Raw genomic sequence first — 22,304 nt, forward strand, 5'->3', positions numbered from 1 at the left:
CCCCCCCCCCCCCCCCCAATAGTGAAATCTACACTCGATTATTTGTCAAACTTCTTTGTTGCGTTGTGTATTGCACCTTAACACCATGTGTGGGAAGGGGCGGGGGTTTTGTGTAGATAGTTTAAACACTCTTTCCTTGTGCTTGCTTGTGCGTACTTGCCTTACTATATTGCTTGCTATTAGTCATTAGCATGGCTTCTTGCTGTTGCTGTATAAAGAAATTCATGCTCTAAAAACAACATATGCACTAATTTAAGTACACAGAATACTAACCTAATGATAACTTGCCTCATGAGCACGAGTCCTTTAACACATACTCAACAAAAAGGAGGGGAAGACCGCAAGAGGTGGTATCTTGGTGAAGAGGTATGTGGGAGGGATTATTCTTAAGAAGCCATGGTTCTATATGGCACTAGTATAAAGTGCCAAGTCGAAACACATTAAACCATATGCATCATTCTTACTTGCCTCCCGTGCAACGTACTTGGCACAAGCCCACATGACATTGTATAATGGTTATGTAACCATGAAGGGTGCATGCAAAGCTTTGCCGCATAATTTGAAGTATATTATGTGACCCTCAATCCCTCCCTAAGGTTCTCCCATCTCTGGTGGAAGCCTTTTTGTAATCCTTTTCGACACCCACGGATAAGTGCAAGAAGTGAATCCACCATATTTCATCACTTGTTTTTCCAGCACCCCTCAATGAATGCTTTTACACCCATCATGTTAAAAAACTTCGCTTGCTTAATTTTTGCAATCAACTGGTTAGAATACTTTCCATCAGATCTTTCATTGGAAAGCTAGTGCCACCTATGAATTGATGTTGAGAGTTCGTGTGTTTAGTAACAACACAGGATCTTGAGCTAGCTTGGTAGAGATCTGATTATCAATAAACAAAACGTTTGATTCTTTGTCCAAGCCCACAATCATTTTAGATCCTAAGCAAAGGATACAAGGCATAACTCTTTGCAGCCAATTTGGTTGCACAGGTTTCATCAAAATATACACCTTCCTTCAAGGCTTAGCCTTTAGCAATCAATTTGACTTTCTATTTCTCCATACTTTCATCATGGAGCCAATTATTGCCAATTAAAGCTTTACCAGAGCTCCGGAGTCCTTCCTCACTCATTTAGGGTCCATCCATATCTTGATTGTCTATAAATGTCTCAAATTACCGCTACTGACTTGGGTCCCTCTTTTAACATTGTCAAATGAAGGCTCATTAGTGGAAAATACTCAACCTACAGATTAAGGTATCTTGTTTCTAGATGAAAGATAAATGAATTGGGTGAACATTAAATAGACAGTACAGTGTGCATTGAATGGTTGCTCTCGCATAACCTGTCGAGCTCTGTTGCCAAGCATGAAGCTGTGTGAATTGGGTGAACATTAAATAGACAGTACAGTGTGCATTGAATGGTTGCTCTCGCATAACCTGTCGAGCTCTGTTGCCAAGCACGAAGCTGTGTGTCTAGGCAAACCGCTAAAACACCTCATAGCATATCCAAATCCAACTTTTAGGAAAACAAACATGCCCAGGCCAGTATTTTAGATTTTACCCTTCTCATTGAAGGCACCCAACATCCACTTTAAGATAGAAATTTTCTTACAAAACATAAAAAACATAAGATGTCAGAGGACAGAGTATGAACAGATACCTGTAAAGGCTATGGTAATTATGATTCAAAAATTGCACATTCACTCATTCCTCTTGATTTAATATAACTCCAAAGCTGCTTCTGTTCTGAGTTGCAGGAACATCCAGATTAAAAGCCAAATTTTCAAACCTGTGCCACTCATATAAAGCTATGTAGAACATCAAATGCCAAAAAGTGACTGCATTTGAGATCGTGTACCAGGAGCCTGCCACCTGCAGTAAAACCTGTAGTCTAAAATTACTCTTCAGTTATGAAGACAAAGATTTATGGTTGCCACTCAAGCTCCCAAAGTGTCTTGAACATGTCAATCATGAATTCTGCTAGAAAAAGGTGCACACTTCAACTGTACTGTACAAGTGTAATGGGCTACCCCAGTGATATTAAACAGCCGGAGTACTCTAAGGAAATTGAATTCCTCTCAAACTCCAGTACTGATCTTCTTCAAAAATCAACATCCCCAGAGCTATGGAGGGTGTCAAGAAGAGAATCAATAACTGGCACAGAAGTCTATCCTTAATAAAAATCAAAGATCTGACAATATGCCTCTTTAGATACATTTACCCTCCGCTGATGAGCTCTCCTACATACTGGTCCCAAAAATTGGTGCCCCATCCACAATTGCCATTCAAGTAACAGTACAAATCCGTTCAGCTTACCACTTTCACAGCTTTCTCTAAAGCGTTGACAATGAGGTTCTCTTTCTAGTAGTCAAGACCACCCATGCCACCCATAGGCGGGCCTTCTTTTTCGTCTTTAGGCAACTCCGCAACAACAGCTTCAGTTGTAGTCATAAGAGAAGATACACTGCCACAAACATGCAAGACATCTTCAAAATACAGCTCCTCGCGTTGGTTTTCCTTTATAGAGCTTAGGAGAAGGGGTGGTATCTATTTTTCATGTGATAGGTTCTCTCTCTATACCAGTCTCTTTGGCATATGCACATAAGAGGGGCGGGGATAAGAATCCTTACCTGGCAGAGTCCATAAGCGCTGTCCTAACAACCTTTACAGGATCAATAATGCCTGCCTTAATCATGTCCACATACTCTCCTGCATACGACCCAAACGTAAAGAAATGCAAACCATAAACTATCTATTAATATATTGATGCAGAAAAGCAGCATCAATGCTCCTACGAATTCCAATGCAAAATATCAACTAATACCTTTTGCTGCATCATAGCCTAGGTCAGGGTTATCTTGCTCAAGAAGCTTGCCAACCACCACTGCTCCTTCCACCCCAGCATTTTCAGCTATGGTGTAAGTCGGTGCCTGGAAGGCAGTGACATTTCACTCAGATTCATTAGCTACTTCCGGAACTAAGAGCCAGAACAGCCTCAACGTCAAATATTGTACATGAACATTACGGATAAAATTTCCTACCTTTAAAGCATTCTGAATGATTTGTACACCAATCTTTTGATCAAAGTTCTCTGGTTTGAGTTTCTCAAGAACCCTCGTAGCATATAATAGAGCAACACCACCACCTGCACAATAAACAGTTCACTTTCACTAGCCGGTAACAAACATAATTGCAAAATCCCTGAGAGTAATAGCATCATGTCAAAGACAAAAACCGTTATGATTTTCCTAAAATGTGAGCAAAACTTTCATATCAATGAAACGCTTTGTAACTGAAATGACCGATGCTGACTACAGGCAAAGACTGAACAACCATGGCACTATAAGCTTCACTTACTCCATTGCTTAGCCTCTACACTAGAGCCTCATCACTAGGGTTGCACTTCAATAACCATTAGAGGATCTGTGGGTTCATTTAGCACCTGTCTCAGACCCTGACACTTCAAAACATGCAGTCACCCTTGGATTGAACTTTCTTCCATGAGAGTCACTCTGTTTTATATAAAATAGCCAGTTGGACACTTAATCATCATCTCATCAATATAGCAAATACCAATTGGACACTTGTCTTCATTTTTTGGTGGTAGTGTGCATACAGGATTAAAATTACAAAACTTCTAACCCCTAGGGAACCACAAATGGACGTCAAGTAAATGTTCTCATCTCTGATGTAGGGCAATAACTACTCTTATGTGGTTTATCACTCAAGGTGATTCCAGGTCTAAGATCATAGCGTGCCAGCGCTTTCCTTGCAAATTCATGAATATGAAGATATTCCGAAAATGGGCCACACACATTTATTGCTTGGCAGAAAGTGGTTCTTTAGATGGAGCTCAATGTGGGATTGTATGGGCCACAAAATTACTATTTGAATGCATGGCCAGCCTATTACTCTGGTGACTGATCTTAATGACCTTGTGGCCAAATTTTTTAGCCTACAACTTGATAATAAAGACAAGCAACTCTTACTTCATAATGCTTCTATATTCTTAATTCTTTTATTACTCTATGAAAGTTGATCTTGATCTAATGTTAAGTGAGACTGATTCCATTGCTCATGTTTGGTTCAACTATCTCATGCGTATCCGACGATAGTTGTTAGCCGAAAAATGAGCTATTTTTCGCGTCAGTGAACCATTCATTCTGTTAATTCAGTTTGTAATATTGACAATGATCCAAAATTCTTACCCATCGTCAATGTATAAGCCCTATTCCAAGGATTTGGAATGTCGGCCAATGGACTTTGGGTGTACTATCAGGATTTTTGACTCATAATACCACTGCTAGATATTCTTGTAGACATCCTGCTGCAACTTCAGATTCTCAGACTACCTGGGATGCACTTGTTAGATCTTCAATGGATTTTGAAGAGTCATATCTGCTCGAGAATCTACTAGCTGAGTTATCAGATGTATTTCCATCTAAGTTACCTTATGGAATTCAATCTCAAAGGAGTGTGGACCATAAGATTAGAACATCATAGTTACGTTTGGGTAGACAAGTAATGCTTGTTTTTCCCAGCTTGTTATTGCTTTACCTAGGAATATAGACAACCATATGGATTCTTAGATAAGTCACAAGTGAAGTTTAAGGGAAGTTTAAGTCACAAGTGGAATAAGGAGCGAATGAGTGCATGGGTAGAGAAGGTATGGGAGGATAAGTGTGCTTGGTGTGTGGGATGGTTAAAAAGAGAGTGTAAAGGGGAGATTTCACGGGGGATACATAAAAGAATAATTCATAGTTGGGAAAGTGTGTGAGTGTGTGTGTAAAGAAATAAGTGTGTGTGAGATACATTTACCTATCAAAATTATTGTGTGTGTGTGTGTGTGTGTGTGTGTGTGTGTGTGAATATACATACATACAAACATATACATATATGTATATGTGTGTGTGCGCGCGTGCACGCCCACACACACACATGTACGTACATCGTACATACTGTGTGTAATTCCTCATGAACCAAAAGCAGTTCTGCATTCTAGGGAAAGACCTCTCAAAAATAGTCCCTTAACTTCTCATCAAGGGAAAGGACAGATCTGTTCATGACAACTCCTGTAAGAGAGTCGTACCTGTGCAAGGACGGTTCTAGGATTTCCTAGCACAAAAATTCCTAGTATAGGTTACTTTGTGTGGGAGAAATGTTGGAGACTTGCTGTGGCTTTTGTCAGCCTGATTTGAGGCAGCACCTTAAATGAGATCTTCTTTGTTGATCTTCATCCTCTTCATGCTTGTGAAGTAGTCATTGACATAATTCCTTGTGCTTTTGTACATGGATGCATGGTAATTGGCTCATGTGGTATCAGGTTCAAGCTTGTTCACTTGAGAGGACTTGGAGGAGGCATCTACAAGATGCTAGGGAGTCTCCCTGACCTCAAAGGGTCAGCTGGTACTTTTAAAATTATTCGGATAAGGACACCTTGGGTGAGCCTGTGTATATGAGCTGTGGCTCATTTGTGGGGATTCCTTGGGAGGACTCCTTGGGATATTGGGTATGCCCTAGACTAGCCTTAGCACCTAGAATGGTAGCCTCCTGTGGTATGGGACACAGGGGTTGTGTAGACGCGAGTGGTGCTAGGCTAATCTGGGCTCATCCTATATACTGAATCTACGGCTCGGCCGAGAGCGCTCCCAATTTGGTCTTTCTGATCTATGGTTGTTTTACAAGACTTGGCATCAAAGTAGAACCCAGACTACTCTTTGGCTGAGTTGAAAGCTTGCCAGCACCCCCAATTCGGTCTTTCTAATCTAAGTTCGTTTGCACGACTTGGAATCAGGGTAAAGCCTGGACTACACCCAAGCTTGTCCCTCACACTCAGTCCCCATTTCAGCCAGAGAAGATTTTGCTTCTTTGTTTCAAAAAAGGTACGAGTAGCTGCTAGTGCTTGTACATGATCAAGTTCATGCTTCGGGGCTCCCACGAAGCACCACGGGTCAATGAGGACTTCTTCATAGATTATCTTCATCTCCTCACAACATACAAGGAGGCTTTTCATCTTCCGTAGTTCCAGCTTCAGCAGAAGGCAATGTCATGGGCATCTGCATGGGTGCCTAGGTGGCAGCCCAAAGCAGCAACACACATGGCTGCAGGCTTCTATTAAGCAACTAGCAATCCCCAATTTCTGGGGCAAACATACCAGCTGGCAGGCCAGCAAAAAGGTCAGCCAGCAGGGCCAAACCAGTGGTCAGAAAGGCCAGAAATGGCCGACCAGCTGGCAGACCCACCGACCAGCTGGCCGACCAGCTAGGTCAGGCCCATAAAGGCACTAGCCCCCCACACTCTCCATGACAGGACAGGACCTGCAGCTGCTCCTCATCTCCGTCATCCTTTGCTGCAGCCCCGCCTGCTCCAGATCTACCTCTCCTCTTCAGATCTGCTCCTCTGTCCCTCCTGCTCCAGATCTGCTCCTCTGCTTCAGCTCTGTCCCTTCTGCTCCAGATCTGCTCCTCTGCTTCAGCTTTGTCCCTTCTACTCCAGATCTGCCCCCCTTTGCTCCAGATCTGTCCCTTCTGCTCCTTCTACCCCTTCTACCCCAGATCTGCACCGTCTCTTCATCATGTTGCTATTCCAGATAGCCTGAAGGTTCCTTCCTCAGAGCATGCTGGTTTTCAGCCATTTCCTAGGGCAGCTCCAGCCCTTCATCATCTTCGTCATCATCAAGCTACATGGAGGACTGCGTTTCGCTCCCTCTGCTGCTATCTTTTCTACAGTTTCTCTACATGGAATCATCTTTCTGATTCACCTCAGCCACGGTCCTTGAGACACAACGGCTTGAGGTTCTTGTATTCAGTTTTTCATATTACCTTGAGACACAACGGCTTGAGGTTCTTGTATTCAGTTTTTCATATTACCGACAGGCACTATGTTTTTTGAGTTCTGTTCTTCAGTTGTGTCTGAGTATTGTCTATTTTTGATCGCTCCACTGCAAACCCTATCGTTTCTCTATATGGTATCAGAGCCATGGTGATCTAAAGACCCCAAATCTCTGGTGATCTAAAGATCCTGCTTCTTGATGAAGGCCATAGGTACAGGGAGCATCACTCCTATGAACATATCAGTTTCCTCTTCTTTCCGCTGCGCACTATGGGAGAGAACTCCATCTTCTACTTCCATCCCTCCCTCCCTTTCTAACCTCCGCCTTCTACTCCCATACCTCCCTCCCTTTCTTACCTCCATCTTCTACTCCCATCCCTCCCTCCCTTTTCGGTTTCAGGCTTGACACTCCCCATTCCTTCGAACAAGGAGGTCATGATCCTTCATCTCTACCAGATCTCCATCGACATCGACTTCCAGGATTTACAAGTTCTCCCTAAGCGGGACCCTTTCTGTTCAGATGTGTCTTGATGTTTCTGTTCGACTCTTCTACATGCATGGAGGCGGGGATAGACTCCTCTCTCCCGAGGTCCAAGATCGGGCACGCACTGGATCACTGTTCAGCTCCGACCTCTTCCTTTGGTGCAATCCTACCGTCTCTGGATTATCAGTGCTGCTACAACATATTTGTTCTTTACCTTTGCTTTTCCCTCCACCTTTCGGCGGTGAGAGGGGGTGGCTTATTCTCTCGAGCTTCACAGTGTTCTTATTTCTGCTGATCATACGTGTTAACTCAGGCACTTGAGGAAGTGAACAATTCCCTTGCAAGGACACTCCTCTTGTGATCATCTCTTGGGCATTTCACAGGGATAGCCATCACCACCATCGGCATCCCTACACGAAGCTCCAAGCACACAATGTCTGCCCTCCAAATTGGCAATTGAGAGGGGGTATTAAGCAACTAGCAATCCCCAATTTCTGGGGCAAACATACCAGCTGGCAAGCCAGCAAAAAGGTCAGCCAGCAGGCCCAAACCAGTGGCCAGAAAGGCCAGAAATGGCCAACCAGCTGGTAGACCCACCGACCAGCTGGCAGGCCCACTGACCAGCTGGCCGACCAGCTAGGTCAGGCCTATAAAGGCACTAGCCCCCCACACTCTCCATGACAGGACAAGACCTGCAGCTGCTCCTCATCTCCGTCATCCTTTGCTGCAGCCCCGCCTGCTCCAGATCTACCTCTCCTCTTCAGATCTGCTCCTCTGTCCCTCCTGCTCCAGATCTGCTCCTCTGCTTCAGCTCTCTCCCTTCTGCTCCAGATCTGCCCCCCTTTGCTCTAGATCTGTCCCTTCTGCTCCTTCTACTCCAGATCTGCCCCAGATCTGCTCCTTTTCTTCATCATGTTGCTATTCCAGATAGCCTGAAGGTTCCTTCCTCAGAGCATGCTGGTTTTCAGCCATTTCCTAGGGCAGCTCCAGCCCTTCATCATCTTCGTCATCATCAAGCTACATGGAGGACTGCGTTTCGCTCCCTCTGCTGCTATCTTTTCTACAGTTTCTCTACATGCAATCATCTTTCTGATTCACCTCAGCCACGGTCCTTGAGACACGACGGCTTGAGGTTCTTGTATTCAGTTTTTCATATTACCGACAGACACTATGTTTTTTGAGTTCTGTTCTTCAGTTGTGTCTGAGTATTGTCTATTTTTGATCGCTCCACTGCAAACCCTATCGTTTCTCTATAGCTTCCACGTGGCCTGCACAGATACAGCAGCAGCAGACACTTGGAAAGCAAGCAGGCAGTGCCGTAAAATTTTAAATTTTGTATATAGGTCTTGTATCATCTGAGCATAAAAATTTGAATTTTGCTTCTATCCAGCAGCTTAAAGTGAAACAATTCACCTGATGATGCTTCACAATTGGGGCATCGCATCGCCTGGTTATATAGTTCGGGTTTTTTTTTTTAATTTCATACTGTTTCTTCTACAAAGAGTAGAACAAAAGACAGCCTTTATACCTGGAACAATACCCTCCTCCACAGCAGCCTTAGTGGCATTCAAAGCATCATTAACACGGTCTTTCTTCTCACTGACTTCAACCTCACTCGCACCTCCAATCTGTTTACAATCAAAATTAACTGACGTCACACTAAGTGGTCTCAGCATGTTAGAATCCAGAAAGCAAAAGAAACATGCCTCACTAAACCCTCACCTTGATAACAGCCACCCCACCAGACAACTTTGCAAGTCGTTCTTGGGCTTTCTCTTTGTCATAATCAGATGTCGCTGCATTTATGGAGTCCCTAATCTGTCACCACAATCACAATCTTGTCACTCGAGACATAGCAAGGTAGATCTATTGCCCTTAATAGATTCAGTATGGTTCACACCTGTTCACATCTTTCTTCAATTGCCTTCTTATCACCTCCACCATCAAGAACTATTGTGTCATCTTTTGAAACCGTGACTTTTTTAGCTTGGCCTAGCATATCCATGCCCACCTTCTCCAGCTTTAGACCAAGTTCTTCACTAATCAGCTGCATCACAATTAGTTCATAAGATAACTCTAGACCCTCAGTCACAAATTCGTATTCGTAAATGCTGAGGCAAGCAAATGAAACATAATCATCAGAAATACACACCTGACCACCAGTGAGGGTGGCAAGGTCTTGCAAATTAGCTTTCCGGTTCTCGCCGAACCCAGGCGCTTTTATGGCACAAACCTTCGCAAGTAAAAAATCGACGTCATTACCAACAATGTGCAAAACAAGAAGTTATGCCACACATTGCCGACTTTATCAAACAAGTTACCTTCACGCCTCCTCGCAGTTTATTCACAATAAGGGTTGCCAATGCTTCACTCTCTACATCTTCGGCAACAATAAGAAGTGGTCTTTGCTCCTGAAGAGACCAGGAAGCCAATTTATGTAGGTACAAACATCAACACGTCTAAAAATGAAGCTAAAAAGTGTAAAAGCCTTCTTGAGAAGACTCTCACCCTAAAGACCATCTCCAAAACTGGAAGAATTGGATTCAAGCCAGAGATTTTTTTGTCATAAATGAGAATCACTGGATTCTCCAATTCCTGCATTCCAGTCAGAGTGTGTCAGAATCCTTTGAACTTGTTGACTAAGGCAACTGTTAACGTTTAGAGCACAGCATTGAAAGCAACTTCACTTACAGACTTTTGTGTCTTTGGATTTGTGATAAAATGTGGGGAGATGAAACCCCGGTCAAGCTTCATACCCTCTACAACTTCCAATTCATTGTACAGAGTTTTCCCATCCTGAAGGTATCACAAGTAGACGAAATAAGATGCATTACAAAGCAAACCCACAATTAAAGTACCCTTTAGCACATTCACAAGTTGGATAAATGGATACATGTAACTTACAGCAACAGTTATCACACCCTCCTTGCCCACTTTTTCCATTGCCCTTGCAATCAGCTCACCGATTTCTCTATCACCATTGGCCGATATGGTACCAACCTGCACAACAATAATAAAATTTATACATGAAAGATGAGCTCAAATTCATCAACACACTTAAAATCAGCTCTTTCAAGTTTCTTGACCATATGCTGCAGCCTAATATCATGAGTCACGACCAGCTGTAAAATCGAGGAATTGAAAGGCCGCTGGTGCATGGGGTGCATCACCAATTCTAAATGCAGTCTGATATCAATCATGCATGAGAAATGCAGTCTGATATCAATCATGCTCCCTTGATTGATGGTACTCTGACCACCTAAATTTAGAGAGCTTAGCACCTTCAAGCTCATCCAGCCGGTCATCTACTCTTGGGATAGGAAATCTGATTTTAATTGTATGCAAACTTGAAGGAGCCCTCTTTTACTTTTGACTACTTGGAGAAGCAAAGCGTGATTAAGTATGTTATGATGGGTTTCAACTTTGTAAGTAACTGTGATGAGATTGAAAGTGCAATGTGTTGTGTGTTATAGAGGATGAGTTTCAGGCACATAGAGGATGAGTTCATGGATGTGCCTAGATATAATCTTGTCATACTAGCGGACAAGCAAATTTCACCTTGTGAAATTTTCACCCATGTTGCGGCTTGCTGATACTGTGATAAGTTCTTTCTGTCTTAGGTGGTGCATTGCCCTATCAACTAGATTATCTAAGCATTTTTTGCTTAGAATTGCTCGTTTGGAAGAGACCAAGTGAAATCATGCAGTCTTCACAAGCAGTGTAGCTTGAATGATGAGAATTGATTACCCTTCTCCTTTAGTGCTTAGTGCTAGCCTTTGTCAAGGCCGAGTCTACCCTTCACCTTGGTACAAAGACCTTTGTATAAATGGATGCTCAAGTATGTGTGTATTCTTGGTCCTCACCATGCCAATAGGCCAATCTATACTATAGGGACACTATATATAGGCAATGAGACATTTGAAGTGTGCCTCAATCCTTCCACACTCTTCTACCTTCAACGCTCACCTTGTAATCTTTATGTCTTTGACCTGTGAAAGTGAGTAAGAACTGCTAGACATGGCATGAACTGCAAATGTAAGTAGATATTACATAACCCTATTCACACGATGCATGGAGTTGTTAATGCACAGCATCACCATGTACAAGCACTCCCACATATATAGATGCATTCTTACCACCATCTGAAATTTTAGAAAGACTAGGACAGGGGCACCTTTATTCAGGCATCTCAGAAATGGAATGTAGTGCGGGACGGACATGTCATCAACAGACCCCACCAGTCACCTAACCGTCCTCCCACATAGGGAGGCGAGGTCTATGAGAAGCAAGACCCCGAGATCCTCGCCTGCACCATTTGGAACTGTAATGGTACCATATGGTCAAAGCCTGGGAATTTCTCGTAGTCCTACACACGATGAGACAAAGTTTTCTATACACACATCAGAGCCCGAGAGCGTCCACTACCGATAGTCTGTGGATACACTTGGGAGTCGGCCTACAAGGAGGAGACGAGGGAGACAGATGGAGTACATGGTTCAGAAGGAGTGGCAGTCTTGTATAGATCAATTCGCGTGCGTGTGTGCGTGCGTGCGTGCGTGCGTGCGTGTGTGTGTGTGTGTATAACAAAATACACCAAGGAAAATAGAGGGGACCAAGGGAAATAACAGTCCACACATAGTTGAGGCTTCTACCACAAAAGTCTCACCTTTGAAGGACCGCCGAGTACAAATACCTCATCACACTTTGCCAAGGCAGTACGGGAGGATGCTGAGACGTCACCATATACATCCACCAAGATACTATGGATTTTTTGAGCCGCAGAGATACTCTCTTAGTTGGGGACTTCAACGCAAGGACGAGAGCACATCAGGTGCCACTGCTAGATTTCTGAGAGGATGCAGTTCTACTTCCCGACATAGATCTCGCAGACGCTGGCATATCATGTGTCCACTAATAGACGGGGCCCTGTTACCTCCTATAGACATGCACTTCTTGATCTAGGTACGGCACATGATCTCATTCTCTATAATGGTCTCGAGCGATGGTCCTCATCTGGTGGTTTCACATGCTTTCTACATGGGGGAGGGTCTATTGTGGTTGACTACATCTTGGAATCCCCTGCCTTTACATCACATATCACAGACTTCTATGTTTCACCACCTCCACCCGAGGTTTCTTTACTCCTCGCCCTGTCACGCCACCCATCACACCACCCACTTACACCACCTATCATGACATACATTTTTATCACAACCTCTCATCAAGATACTCTGAACGACTCTGCACGCTACTCACCTAGATTGACCACATGCCTCTTCTAGAGCACCGTGCCACTTTGATTAGTTGCTCACTGCAAAAGGTTGTCCTTCACGCCTTCCCGTACACCACATGCTCCAACCATCCACTGCCTCGGGTCCGTGCCGTGTAAGAGCTGGTACGATGATGAGTGTAAGACTCTTCGCCGACAACTCCGATTCAAATCCAAACATGGCCTATCGAGCGAGCCGGACACGTTACGTGTGAGTACCGCCATCTAGTTCGCGGAAAGAAACGAGACTTTGTTCACCGAAACGAGAAGGAACTACTAAACATATCTTGCTGCCCATGTGGCCATCCCTCAGAACCCAGGTCCCACCCCCCCTCCCCCAAGCTCTCCTCATATGGGGGCTTATAGATGGGGAGGTGACCTTTCCAACAGGGTATTCAGAGCTACCAAGATAGATAGGGCTGATTTCTCTCCTGCCAGGACTCCCTAGTGGGTATCAGAGCTGCCAGGTTAGAACCCTCAGCCAGATTCGGAAGAAGGGCCACCGTGGAATGTACTGGGATGACTTTTCTGTAATTGCAAAGCAGGACGGAAGTGCCTATGATCGGATTATTCAGTTGGCTATCCCTGGACTTATGCACTGCGGTGCAATTCTTGTAGCACGTCTTCAGAATAAAAGATAAAGAAATACCGAAAGGGGCGCTAAGTTTAGGGCCAATCTGGTGTCTGGTGCACGACAGGGGCGATCTAGCTCTCAGGTGTCTGTTCAAGTTGATTTTATTTGCTGTGGAAAGTCTAAGTGGCTGTAAATTAAGTATTTGCTGGTTGTTATCTGTTCACTGCCCTTTGGAGATCGATACAGTCAACCTAGGTAAAACCAAGGTTAGGATCTTCAACACCTCGAGAGCAGTTGCACATAGAGAGCAGTTTACTTTTGACAGATCACTAGTTGAGATTGTCTCGTCATACATGTACCTGGTGGTTGTATTCTCTAGACCCATCTTCGCGATGAGACAGGTGATACAGGCCCACTTGAGCAAAGGTTATGCCTCCCTTGCCCAATTGGGGAGAGAGTGCTTCCACTCACATTTTCAAACCAAGGTTCTCCTTTTTGACTCCTTGGTCCAACCTGTAGGCATGTATGGCAGCCCTTGTTGGGGGCCAGACCTATCCGAGGCCGAGTCGACTCGAGTTAAGAGACTACAGGTTCTCTTGTTATCACGGATGATCCACAGCAAGCCATCTGTTCCCCACCAAATCATTAAGGCTGAGTTCGGGGATCTCCATTGCAGCTAGGCGCAGCATTCTAGACTATCACTTAATCTATACTGCGTGCGAGATTATGGCTCATGTACTACAGGACGGCACAAGCTGCCTTGGTTGGTGCTAGCATCTTCTATGGCATTATCAGCTCACGCTGATCAGAGAGGCAGATACGGACACATGCGAATGGTTTGAGAGACAAGGGTTCCATATAGACAGGTTGCCACCCTTCCGATACAGCATCGATGCTCTGTTTGTCCCGTTTCGCGGCAACAAGTTCAATCCAATCATCCGTGAGGATCTTTTACAGTTACACACATTCAAGACCTGGTTGGCACAAGTAGAGCTTCACAAGAAGCTCAGTTTCTACCAGGACCATTGCCTACGTATCTTCGAGGAGGGTTCCATTGTCCCACCAAGGTACACCCAGATCCACCTGCCACACTCACTCAGGATTGCCATTGGACAGTTTTGTGTGTCATCACATCGACTCCGTATCGAGAGTGGTCAAGATTCACAGGCAAAGCCATATCTACACATTATGTGAGCGATATGAGGTCAAGTCAAAGGAACACTTCACCTTCCATTGCCTAGTCTATTACGAGATACATGTGCAATACCACTGCCTTTTCAGAGACAGGTTCGAGGTGTTAGAAATTACCCAACAGAGGGTACGCACAGTAGAAGACTAATAGTAATGCCCAGGAGCTCACACAGTGTGGTGTGGGTTGTGGAATCACAAACTTCTTAACTTATGTGCATAAAGTAGATGTGCAGACTCATCAATAGACAATGAACCAGCCAGATACAAAAACCACCAAAATAATATATTTCCGTCCAAAGCTATGGAGTCTGGACACAATACAAAAGAGAGAGATCGAGAGTCCCACCAATGGTGTGGTCCTCTGATCTTACCACAAGGTACTTCTCCTATCTGCTGGCTGTCTCTAGACTCAAGGCCGCGTGCTCCACCTAGAGCGTCTGTATACTTTCCGTCTAGTGTGTTCTTCTCCACCTTACTGCCTGTGAATCAGCCTAGGTGGGCAGCCCCTGCCAGGCTTTGTCTGCAGCACACAAGTCCCCTTGGTCCTCCTGAATGTAGGCCCCAAGATAGCTGTTCCACTGCTCCAACCTGCTTGTGAATGGCTGCTCCAGAAGGTATGATGATCACAACACCTTGCTGCCCTAGAAGACAGCCAAGGTCCAGCCTTGGAACTGAGTCTGCAGCTCACCTTCCACTCTCCTTCACCCCCAGTGTAAGGCCCAAGGGAGTAGCTTCTGGCTGCTCCTGTCTGCTCCTGAACTTGCTGGATGTTGGATATGGAATGAGGCCTGAGGTCTCTCCTTTTATAGGGCTCAAGGCCCCCTTGAACCAACCGACCAGCCAGCCCTAAATGGGCCAACTGGCTGGTCTGTAGCAGCCCTAACCAACCGACCAGTTGGTTGGCTGGTTTGCTGCCTATCCAGCCCTATTTAGGGCCCTTTGCTGGCCCTTTGTTCCATGCAAGGCCCAGCCCCTTTGCTGCTGCTGTCCTGCCACCTGCCAGCCCTGCTTGCAGGCCATAGACCTGCCCATATACCTTGCCAAGGACCCCATCATGCAAGCGCCTCTGCCAGGCCCTTCTCCAGCGCCGTACAGTTCCGTACACCCTGCTGATGTCATTGCCTCCAAGGATCTGCACAGTCCCGTACAGCCACGATGCTGTCCCGTACTGTTCCTTCAGGGATCCTCCTCTCTTGGCTGTGAGGTGCTGCCCATGTGGCAGCCCCCTCCCTCTCTCTTCTCTGGGCATCTTCTGCCCTAGGTCTCCCTCCCCCACGCTCCTCATATGGGGGCTTACAGATGGGGAGGTGACCATTCCAACACCCCCTCTCACCGACACATCCAAGCCCAATGCCAACACGTCAATGAAGATGCTCCAGTAACTCTCTGGTCGTAGTCCTCTCGAACTTTTCGATGTCAAAATATTTTCCTGGCTTTTCATCTAGTGGCTCCTGCTCCACCACGTCTGGTTCCGCTTCCGCACACCATCCTGGTACACAGGTCCATCTTTGGTAGCACCTCCTGGCACCACCATCTTCCGTCACATTCCTGCCTTCTAACTCGAGCAATCCAGCCGTCACGATCTTCCAGTTGTCCCCCTCATAATGAGTGAACAACCTGGAGTCTTCCAGGCACCATGCTCTGAGGGTCTGTTTCAACCCGACCTTCCTTTGGCAAGGTCTACAACAAAAGCACATCTCCAAATAACCTGGACTGCGAACTTTAAACACACCTGACTGAACCTGAGTCACCCTCCTTCTCACAAGGGCACAATCCTCCAGTCGTGGAAGTCGATTCCCAAGAGCTTCTGAATCAGGGTCGTCCTTCAGCAAGGTCCCTGCCTTCAGGCTCCCACACCTATGAGCCTCCTACTTGGGCTCTGATACCATGTTAGAAAAGAAGACAGAATCACTCAATCCTCCACCCAAGATCTCTCCAACTCTCACACACTCAACTCAGATAGATGATCCAGTGCAATACTGAAAGCCCTTCTCCAAGGCTATGTTTAGCACTCAGATCTGGTGCAGTTTGTGAGAGAGAGTCCATCAGTTTTCTCCAGCACTTTGCTGGCCCACCATCCGGTGGATGAATATACTCTCTCTCTCCGTCTATATTTATTTCTGAGTGTGTGTTTGTTGCATCTGTGATCACCTATCTAAGTTGAGTGTGTGAGAGTTGGAGAGATCTTGGGTGGAGGATTGAGTGATTCTCTCTTCTTTTCTAACATCCTGTTTTGCGGCAACAAGTTCAATCCAATCATCCGTGAGGATCTTTTATAGTTACACACATTCAACACCTGGTTGGCACAGGCAGAGCTTCACAAGAAGCTCAGTTTCTACCAGGACCATTGCCTAAGTATCTTCGAGGAGGGTTCCATTGTCCCACCAAGGTACACCCACATCCACATGCCACACTCACTCAGGATTGCCATTGGACAGTTCTGTGTGTCATTGCATCGACTCCGTATCGAGAGTGGTCAAGATTCACAGGCAGAGCCGTATCTACACATTATGTGAGCAATATGAGGTCAAGTCAGAGGAACACTTCGCCTTCCATTGCCTAGTCTACTACGAGATACATGTGTGATACCACTGCCTTTTCAGAGACAGGTTCGAGGGCCTTTCCAGACTTCTCTCATACCCAGATCAGAGGTGCCTTGCCCATAGTTACCAAGGAACGGGAATGTTCCGAAAATTCGGGTGTCGGAACGGAGGGAACGGGAACCGGAACACCACGTCATCATATGACATAAAACTATGTTAGAAAATAAAAGAAACTTACATTTTCCAGCTTTAAACTTTCTATATAAGCTCTAAAATACTCATTTGAAACTTTCAAAGAGCACACAAAAAACAAAAATGGACGTTCTAGGGCCGTGCTTCTTGGAACGGCGTTCCAGACGTTCCAGATGTCAGAACGCCGTTCCCTGGTAACTATAGCCTTGCGACCTTCACGGACGAGGCGGTTCGACATAGAGAGTGTCTCATAAGGTCACGAAGACAAGGGCGGGAGGCCTTGTCTGGCCCAGTCCAAAGCATGATCACAGAGTTCTTCCTCCCAGAGCACACTGCCCCCCGACTATAGATAGCAAGAGAGGTAGAGACCCAAAGGCCAAGACGCGACATAGAGGACAGACGCACAAAATATAATAGCTGACATTTCATCTATTTTCAGACCTGGGATATGCCTGAAAGGGGTTACTGTGGCACTTGTCAAGCGTAGAGTAGCCACCAAAAGGGCACGATGGGATACTCCTCCAAACAACAGACAGCGATCTATCACGAGCTTCTTGCCTACACTGCCCAATCCGTCATCGCATGTACCTTGATGCCTTATGCTTTCCTTGTGTATGCTGCATTGTATTGTATTGCACTGGATCAAATTGCATCTATTATGTGGATGATGATGCCAGAGATGACTATGTCTATACAATTCTATCATGGGTTAGGATGCTCGCTTAGTAGCTCCACCCTTTTGCTCATTGTATCACGTTTTCTATCAGTCGCATAGACCCATCGGTCTTTAGCAGACTTTAATAAAATTTATTTCTGTCTTTTCTTTCTCTCCTTCTTCCCTATTCTCTCTCTAGAGCTGTCTTTATATTATTAAATTAAAAAGTCGTTTTTAATTACATGTTGGCATGTGGCATTGCATTAATTGTAGTTGTTAAACATAATAAATCTTATAATTATCAGAAACGAATGCCAAATTGACCACTACATAAGTTTAGACTGCAAAGACTCATCTTTGCAACTTAATGTTGGTAAAAATCAGGACTGAAGTTGGGTGCGGTTGCCCTCCCCAATAAGGATATTATCTCAACTTGTTCTCCAATTGAAAGTGATATTTGAACTTTCCTGAAAGGTTACTATCTAAATAACCACAAAGTTAGGGTCCAATACTATGTACTACGTGCTTTTCCATCTAGTAGCTACCTGAACATTGCAAGAAAATATATAAATCATAAGTTCAAATCAAGCAAGCACATATACCACAAACATAGAATAAAGTAACAAACCACCGTTATGCAATCAAAAAAGGATAAATAAAATCTTTTTGGTGTTTGAAGAGCCGTGACGTGAACAGCTAGAATAGCTTGGTATGATTGTCTTAGTTGTGATCCTTAAAATAGTGTCCAATGGATAAAGACACCTTGGACCGAAAAAAAAGGCTAAGGACCTCATATGGCTCATTCTAGGGAGATTCAGAGACATATATTAGGTATTCTGCAACACAGAAGGCATACCCTCTAGGATGTTAACCACCTTGGTGAGGCTCTAGGATAATATAGGTAAAAGGTAACCAGCTAGCTCTCCCCTTTGTGGTTTATGTGAATCTAATTATCTTAGTAGTGAGATCAGCCAGGTTTGAACCACAAATGGCTATTTGTTTCAGTGCTTCGGTGTGTATGCACATGCACATGTGTATACCTGTTTCCCCATGCATGCAAGCCTATCGATATATCTGTATTTCAGCAGAAGATACACAACAGTATGTACTCTGCCCCCTTGCTTTCCCTGCACACTACCAGCTCTTCCCTTCATACCTGGGCAATTTCCTCTGACGTGCTTATCATCTTGGCCCTACTTTTCAAGTAATTTACAACAGCATCAACTGCCATGTTGATGCCCCGCCGTAAATCCATTGCATTCATTCCAGCTGCTACTGACTTACATCCTTCAGTAAAAATAGCTCTTGTGAGGATGGTGGCACAAGTTGTTCCTGCTCATTTCACAACCAATCAATATCAGAAAAATATATCCAGGGCCACAAAAGAAACAAGTATTCAAGAACAGACAAGCTGACGGGCAATCCCTTATCGAGGCTCCAGCAAACAGGCTAGTCTAAGTAAATGCATGCAAGCTCTTCAATGCTCATGCACATGAGAGTTTGGAAGTTGGGAGCAGCTTTTCCACCTCCCAGGGTAACTTTCACTCCACCATTGCATACAAAGGAATAGCATATACCAGCCACAATTTGCAAAACGATGGAATAATAAAAGACGTGCTTTGCTCTTACTATGAGTTTATCAAACTGTGAGACATACTGCATTCATTTCATTTGACTGGTAATCCTGTTTAACTGCTAAAACAGAGCTCCGACAACAGAAATAACACAACCCCCCGTCTCAACATGCCTGCAGCATATAGATCTTGCTTTAATCAAACTCACCATCACCAGCAGCGTCATTAGTTGCATTTGCAACCTGCTTTACCAAACTAGCCCCCAGATTCTTCACTTTATCTTTAAATTCAATACTCTTGGCTACAGTAACTCCATCCTTGGTTACTTTTGGTGATCCAAAACTTTGCTCAATAACCACATTCCGTCCCTGACAACAAAAGCTCCTCCCATGTCAAAAGCTGCAAGCCAACAGAAGTTTGCACGTTCTGACGTACAGTAGACTGCATATAATTATGTGAAAAGGATAACTGATCGCGCTCTACCTTTGGACCCATGGTAACTTTCACAGCATCAGCGAGCTGCTCCACTCCTTGAAGCATGACAGCTCGAGCCTCAATACCAAATCTGATCTCCTTTGCTGCATAGTTTCTAACCCAGTTGAAGCGTCTAATGTCCTGGATGTTGATTCATAAGAGCGTAAGGCGCTAGAAAAAGTCTAGGAAGCTTCGTTGACATTATTGTGATTCCTATACAAATAGATAGCGTTTCAGGGGGGGAAAGCCACTAAAAGTTGCCAAATTGAGGGAAAGAAGCATACATGAACTCGCATGCCTCGCCTGCAAATACAGAAACAACCCAGGAGATCAAATTAAAAAAAGGTTCACTATGAAGAATAAATTTTACTTTTGTTAAAAGCATACAATAATATATACAAGAACGTCAACTAAAGAACTAGCTAGGCTGATGACGAAACAGGTAGCTGTCAATAATGGAGTTTGTAGAGGACAAGACACTGTCCTCGATGAGGCGCCTAGAGATCAAAGGATCCAACACCAAATTCGAAACGGTAAGAATGCCACCTCAGTGTTAAACTAACCACAGTCCATTGTATCTCAAAATATTAGCCACATGGAACGTCTGGTATTTCGCAGTGCTCAAGGATGAGGAGAGGTGAAAACCTGATGGCGGAGGAGAAAGTTGAGGACGCTCGATACATGGTGTCGATCGGAGGAAGGATTTTAATCCGGCACAAAATACATCAATTTGGAAGCAATCCGAGGCTTGATTGATCACGCGAAAGACAGACACAGAGAAAGAGAGAGAGAGATCAACAGAATTCGAAACAGAGAGCGTGGAAGCGTCCAGAAATCACCCCTTCTTTCTGAGGGTATAGGGTTTAAGCCTAAATTCAATTTCTGAAAAAGAAAGCAAATCCTCTTAATTAGTAATGTGCAACCAATTAGAGAGGGTGTCAAATTTAATTTCAACTACCACGTGTGTGTGTGTGTGTGTGTGTGTTTTCATTACTAAAAAAAAAAGTGTGTGTGTGTGTTTTCGATCAGTTCTAGATAGGACAGGGATGAGTGATGATGTGGACAAAAAACTTTTCTTTTTTTTAAAGACGGGTTGTCAAATCGCATTTTCTTAGAGGTTATGTGCAAAGACTTGGGAGTCCCTTACATTGCTTTTCGTGCTTTTCCATCTCTGTATGTGTGCATCTAAATATACAGACCAAAAAAATCCAATGGCCATGCGTTCAATTCAAATAATTGATGTGTGTTTTGCATATAAACCATTGATTTTGCGTGATTTGGATTTGCCATGCTATTTTTAAATTGCTAACTAGTTCATCTCAACAAAGGCTATAGCGAGTAGTAATGGATAGCTATCACTGTTGTTAATCGAACCATTGAGTGCATAATTCTCAAGGGTACATAATACCTCGACCAACTCCTTATTGTAGAGGAGTATAGCTCTAGCACAGGCGTCATCACCTATCATGAAATCCCAAGGTCTTTTTGAGACCAAAAGATTCTTAATCATAAAGCTCCAAAGAGAATCGTTGGTGCCATCCAACTTATCCTCTTGAGCAGGGCTCTGAACACATCAGTGTCCATTCATTCGCCCCCCCCCCCAACTCACACACACATGGCCATCTACAAGGGGGCATTCACTTGTGGCCTCTACTTACAGGCAGTAGGGGCATCCCAAGGGATTTGAACGTGAGTAGCCAGCTCAGGTGGGCATACACCCAACCATCTAAGCTACCACTATCCCTTCATTCTTGCATGATTGCCATAGTTTGGTAGAAGGATAGAAGAATGTCCCTATGTCATCTTAACTTAGCCACTTCCTAGGATTATTCTAAGGCATTGATAATGTGTTTTGGCGTTTTTATTATTACCCATAATAGCTTATGTATTGCAAAAACTTGAAACTATTATGGATTGGAACTCACACCTATGACTTTGAGTTTTACCTAAAGTTTTTAAGGTCAAGTTTTAGAAAACATGCGTGCCTCAAGATCTATGGAGCGCTCTAAGGTGGATGGAACCTATGTGGAAACATGATGAAGACAGTGCTCATGACATGTACCTCAAGTCAATTAGGTTCCAAGATAGATTAGCTTGGACTCATAAACAGAATCTTGAGTGAGTGTGCATTTCTCTCTTCAATAATACATGATAGGCCTCTTATATAGAGAGTGCCCTTTGAATAGTCAACACTTGTGGGATCCTCTGATCCACATCTCTCCTTGTGGATATCCTTGATCCACATCTCCACATCATGTAGTCCACATCCTAGGGTGGCTACTTTAATACATTCCCATACCATACCTTAGCCTCTAATTATGTGCTCATGGCACCATATCTCAACACCTCCCCTTGGTACCATGATCCATTGGCTACCACAAGGTGGTCATATGTGAGTTACAAATCCATCACCTCCCCTTAGTGCATGCATTGCTACTTAAGGTGATCAAGTGTGGTTTTTACATGTCAATACCTCCCCTGAGTGCTTTCATAGCTACTCTTAAGTCGTCAGGTTT

At 44.3% G+C, this 22,304-nt stretch overlaps 1 protein-coding gene across 1 annotated transcript; it reads right to left on the reverse strand.

Annotated features, from left to right (window-relative positions):
* Positions 1-1,640: 1,640 nt before the first annotated feature.
* On the reverse strand, positions 1,641-20,650 carry LOC147903903 (chaperonin CPN60-2, mitochondrial-like). Its single transcript, XM_087402019.1, has 17 exons — positions 20,434-20,650; positions 20,073-20,091; positions 19,798-19,929; positions 19,523-19,682; positions 18,897-19,072; positions 10,221-10,316; positions 10,008-10,112; positions 9,825-9,911; positions 9,638-9,727; positions 9,469-9,549; positions 9,217-9,363; positions 9,039-9,134; positions 8,845-8,944; positions 3,043-3,146; positions 2,826-2,931; positions 2,632-2,710; positions 1,641-2,465 (listed from the first exon to the last, which is right to left on the reverse strand). The coding sequence occupies exons 1-17, from the start codon at positions 20,469-20,471 to the stop codon at positions 2,363-2,365; spliced, it is 1,719 nt and encodes a 572-aa protein (XP_087258145.1). The 5' UTR covers positions 20,472-20,650; the 3' UTR covers positions 1,641-2,362.
* Between the last annotated feature and the right edge of the window lie 1,654 nt (positions 20,651-22,304).

This window comes from Dipteris shenzhenensis, chromosome 3 (genome assembly GCF_047967505.1).
Source record: "Dipteris shenzhenensis isolate YYH24624 ecotype China chromosome 3, Dip_SZ_1.0, whole genome shotgun sequence".
NCBI classification, from domain to species: Eukaryota; Viridiplantae; Streptophyta; class Polypodiopsida; order Gleicheniales; family Dipteridaceae; genus Dipteris; species Dipteris shenzhenensis.

What these genes read in the sequence shown, in the direction of transcription:
- LOC147903903 (XM_087402019.1), bottom strand. Translation starts at nt 20,471, where the DNA reads ATGTATCGAGCGTCCTCAACTTTCTCCTCCGCCATCAG. An exon ending in TTGAAGAAAGATGTGAACAG is followed by an intron (nt 9,135 to 9,216) that starts GTGTGAACCATA and finishes TTGTGGTGACAG; the next exon opens with ATTAGGGACTCCATAAATGC. An exon ending in GTGGGGTGGCTGTTATCAAG is followed by an intron (nt 8,945 to 9,038) that starts GTGAGGGTTTAG and finishes GATTGTAAACAG; the next exon opens with ATTGGAGGTGCGAGTGAGGT.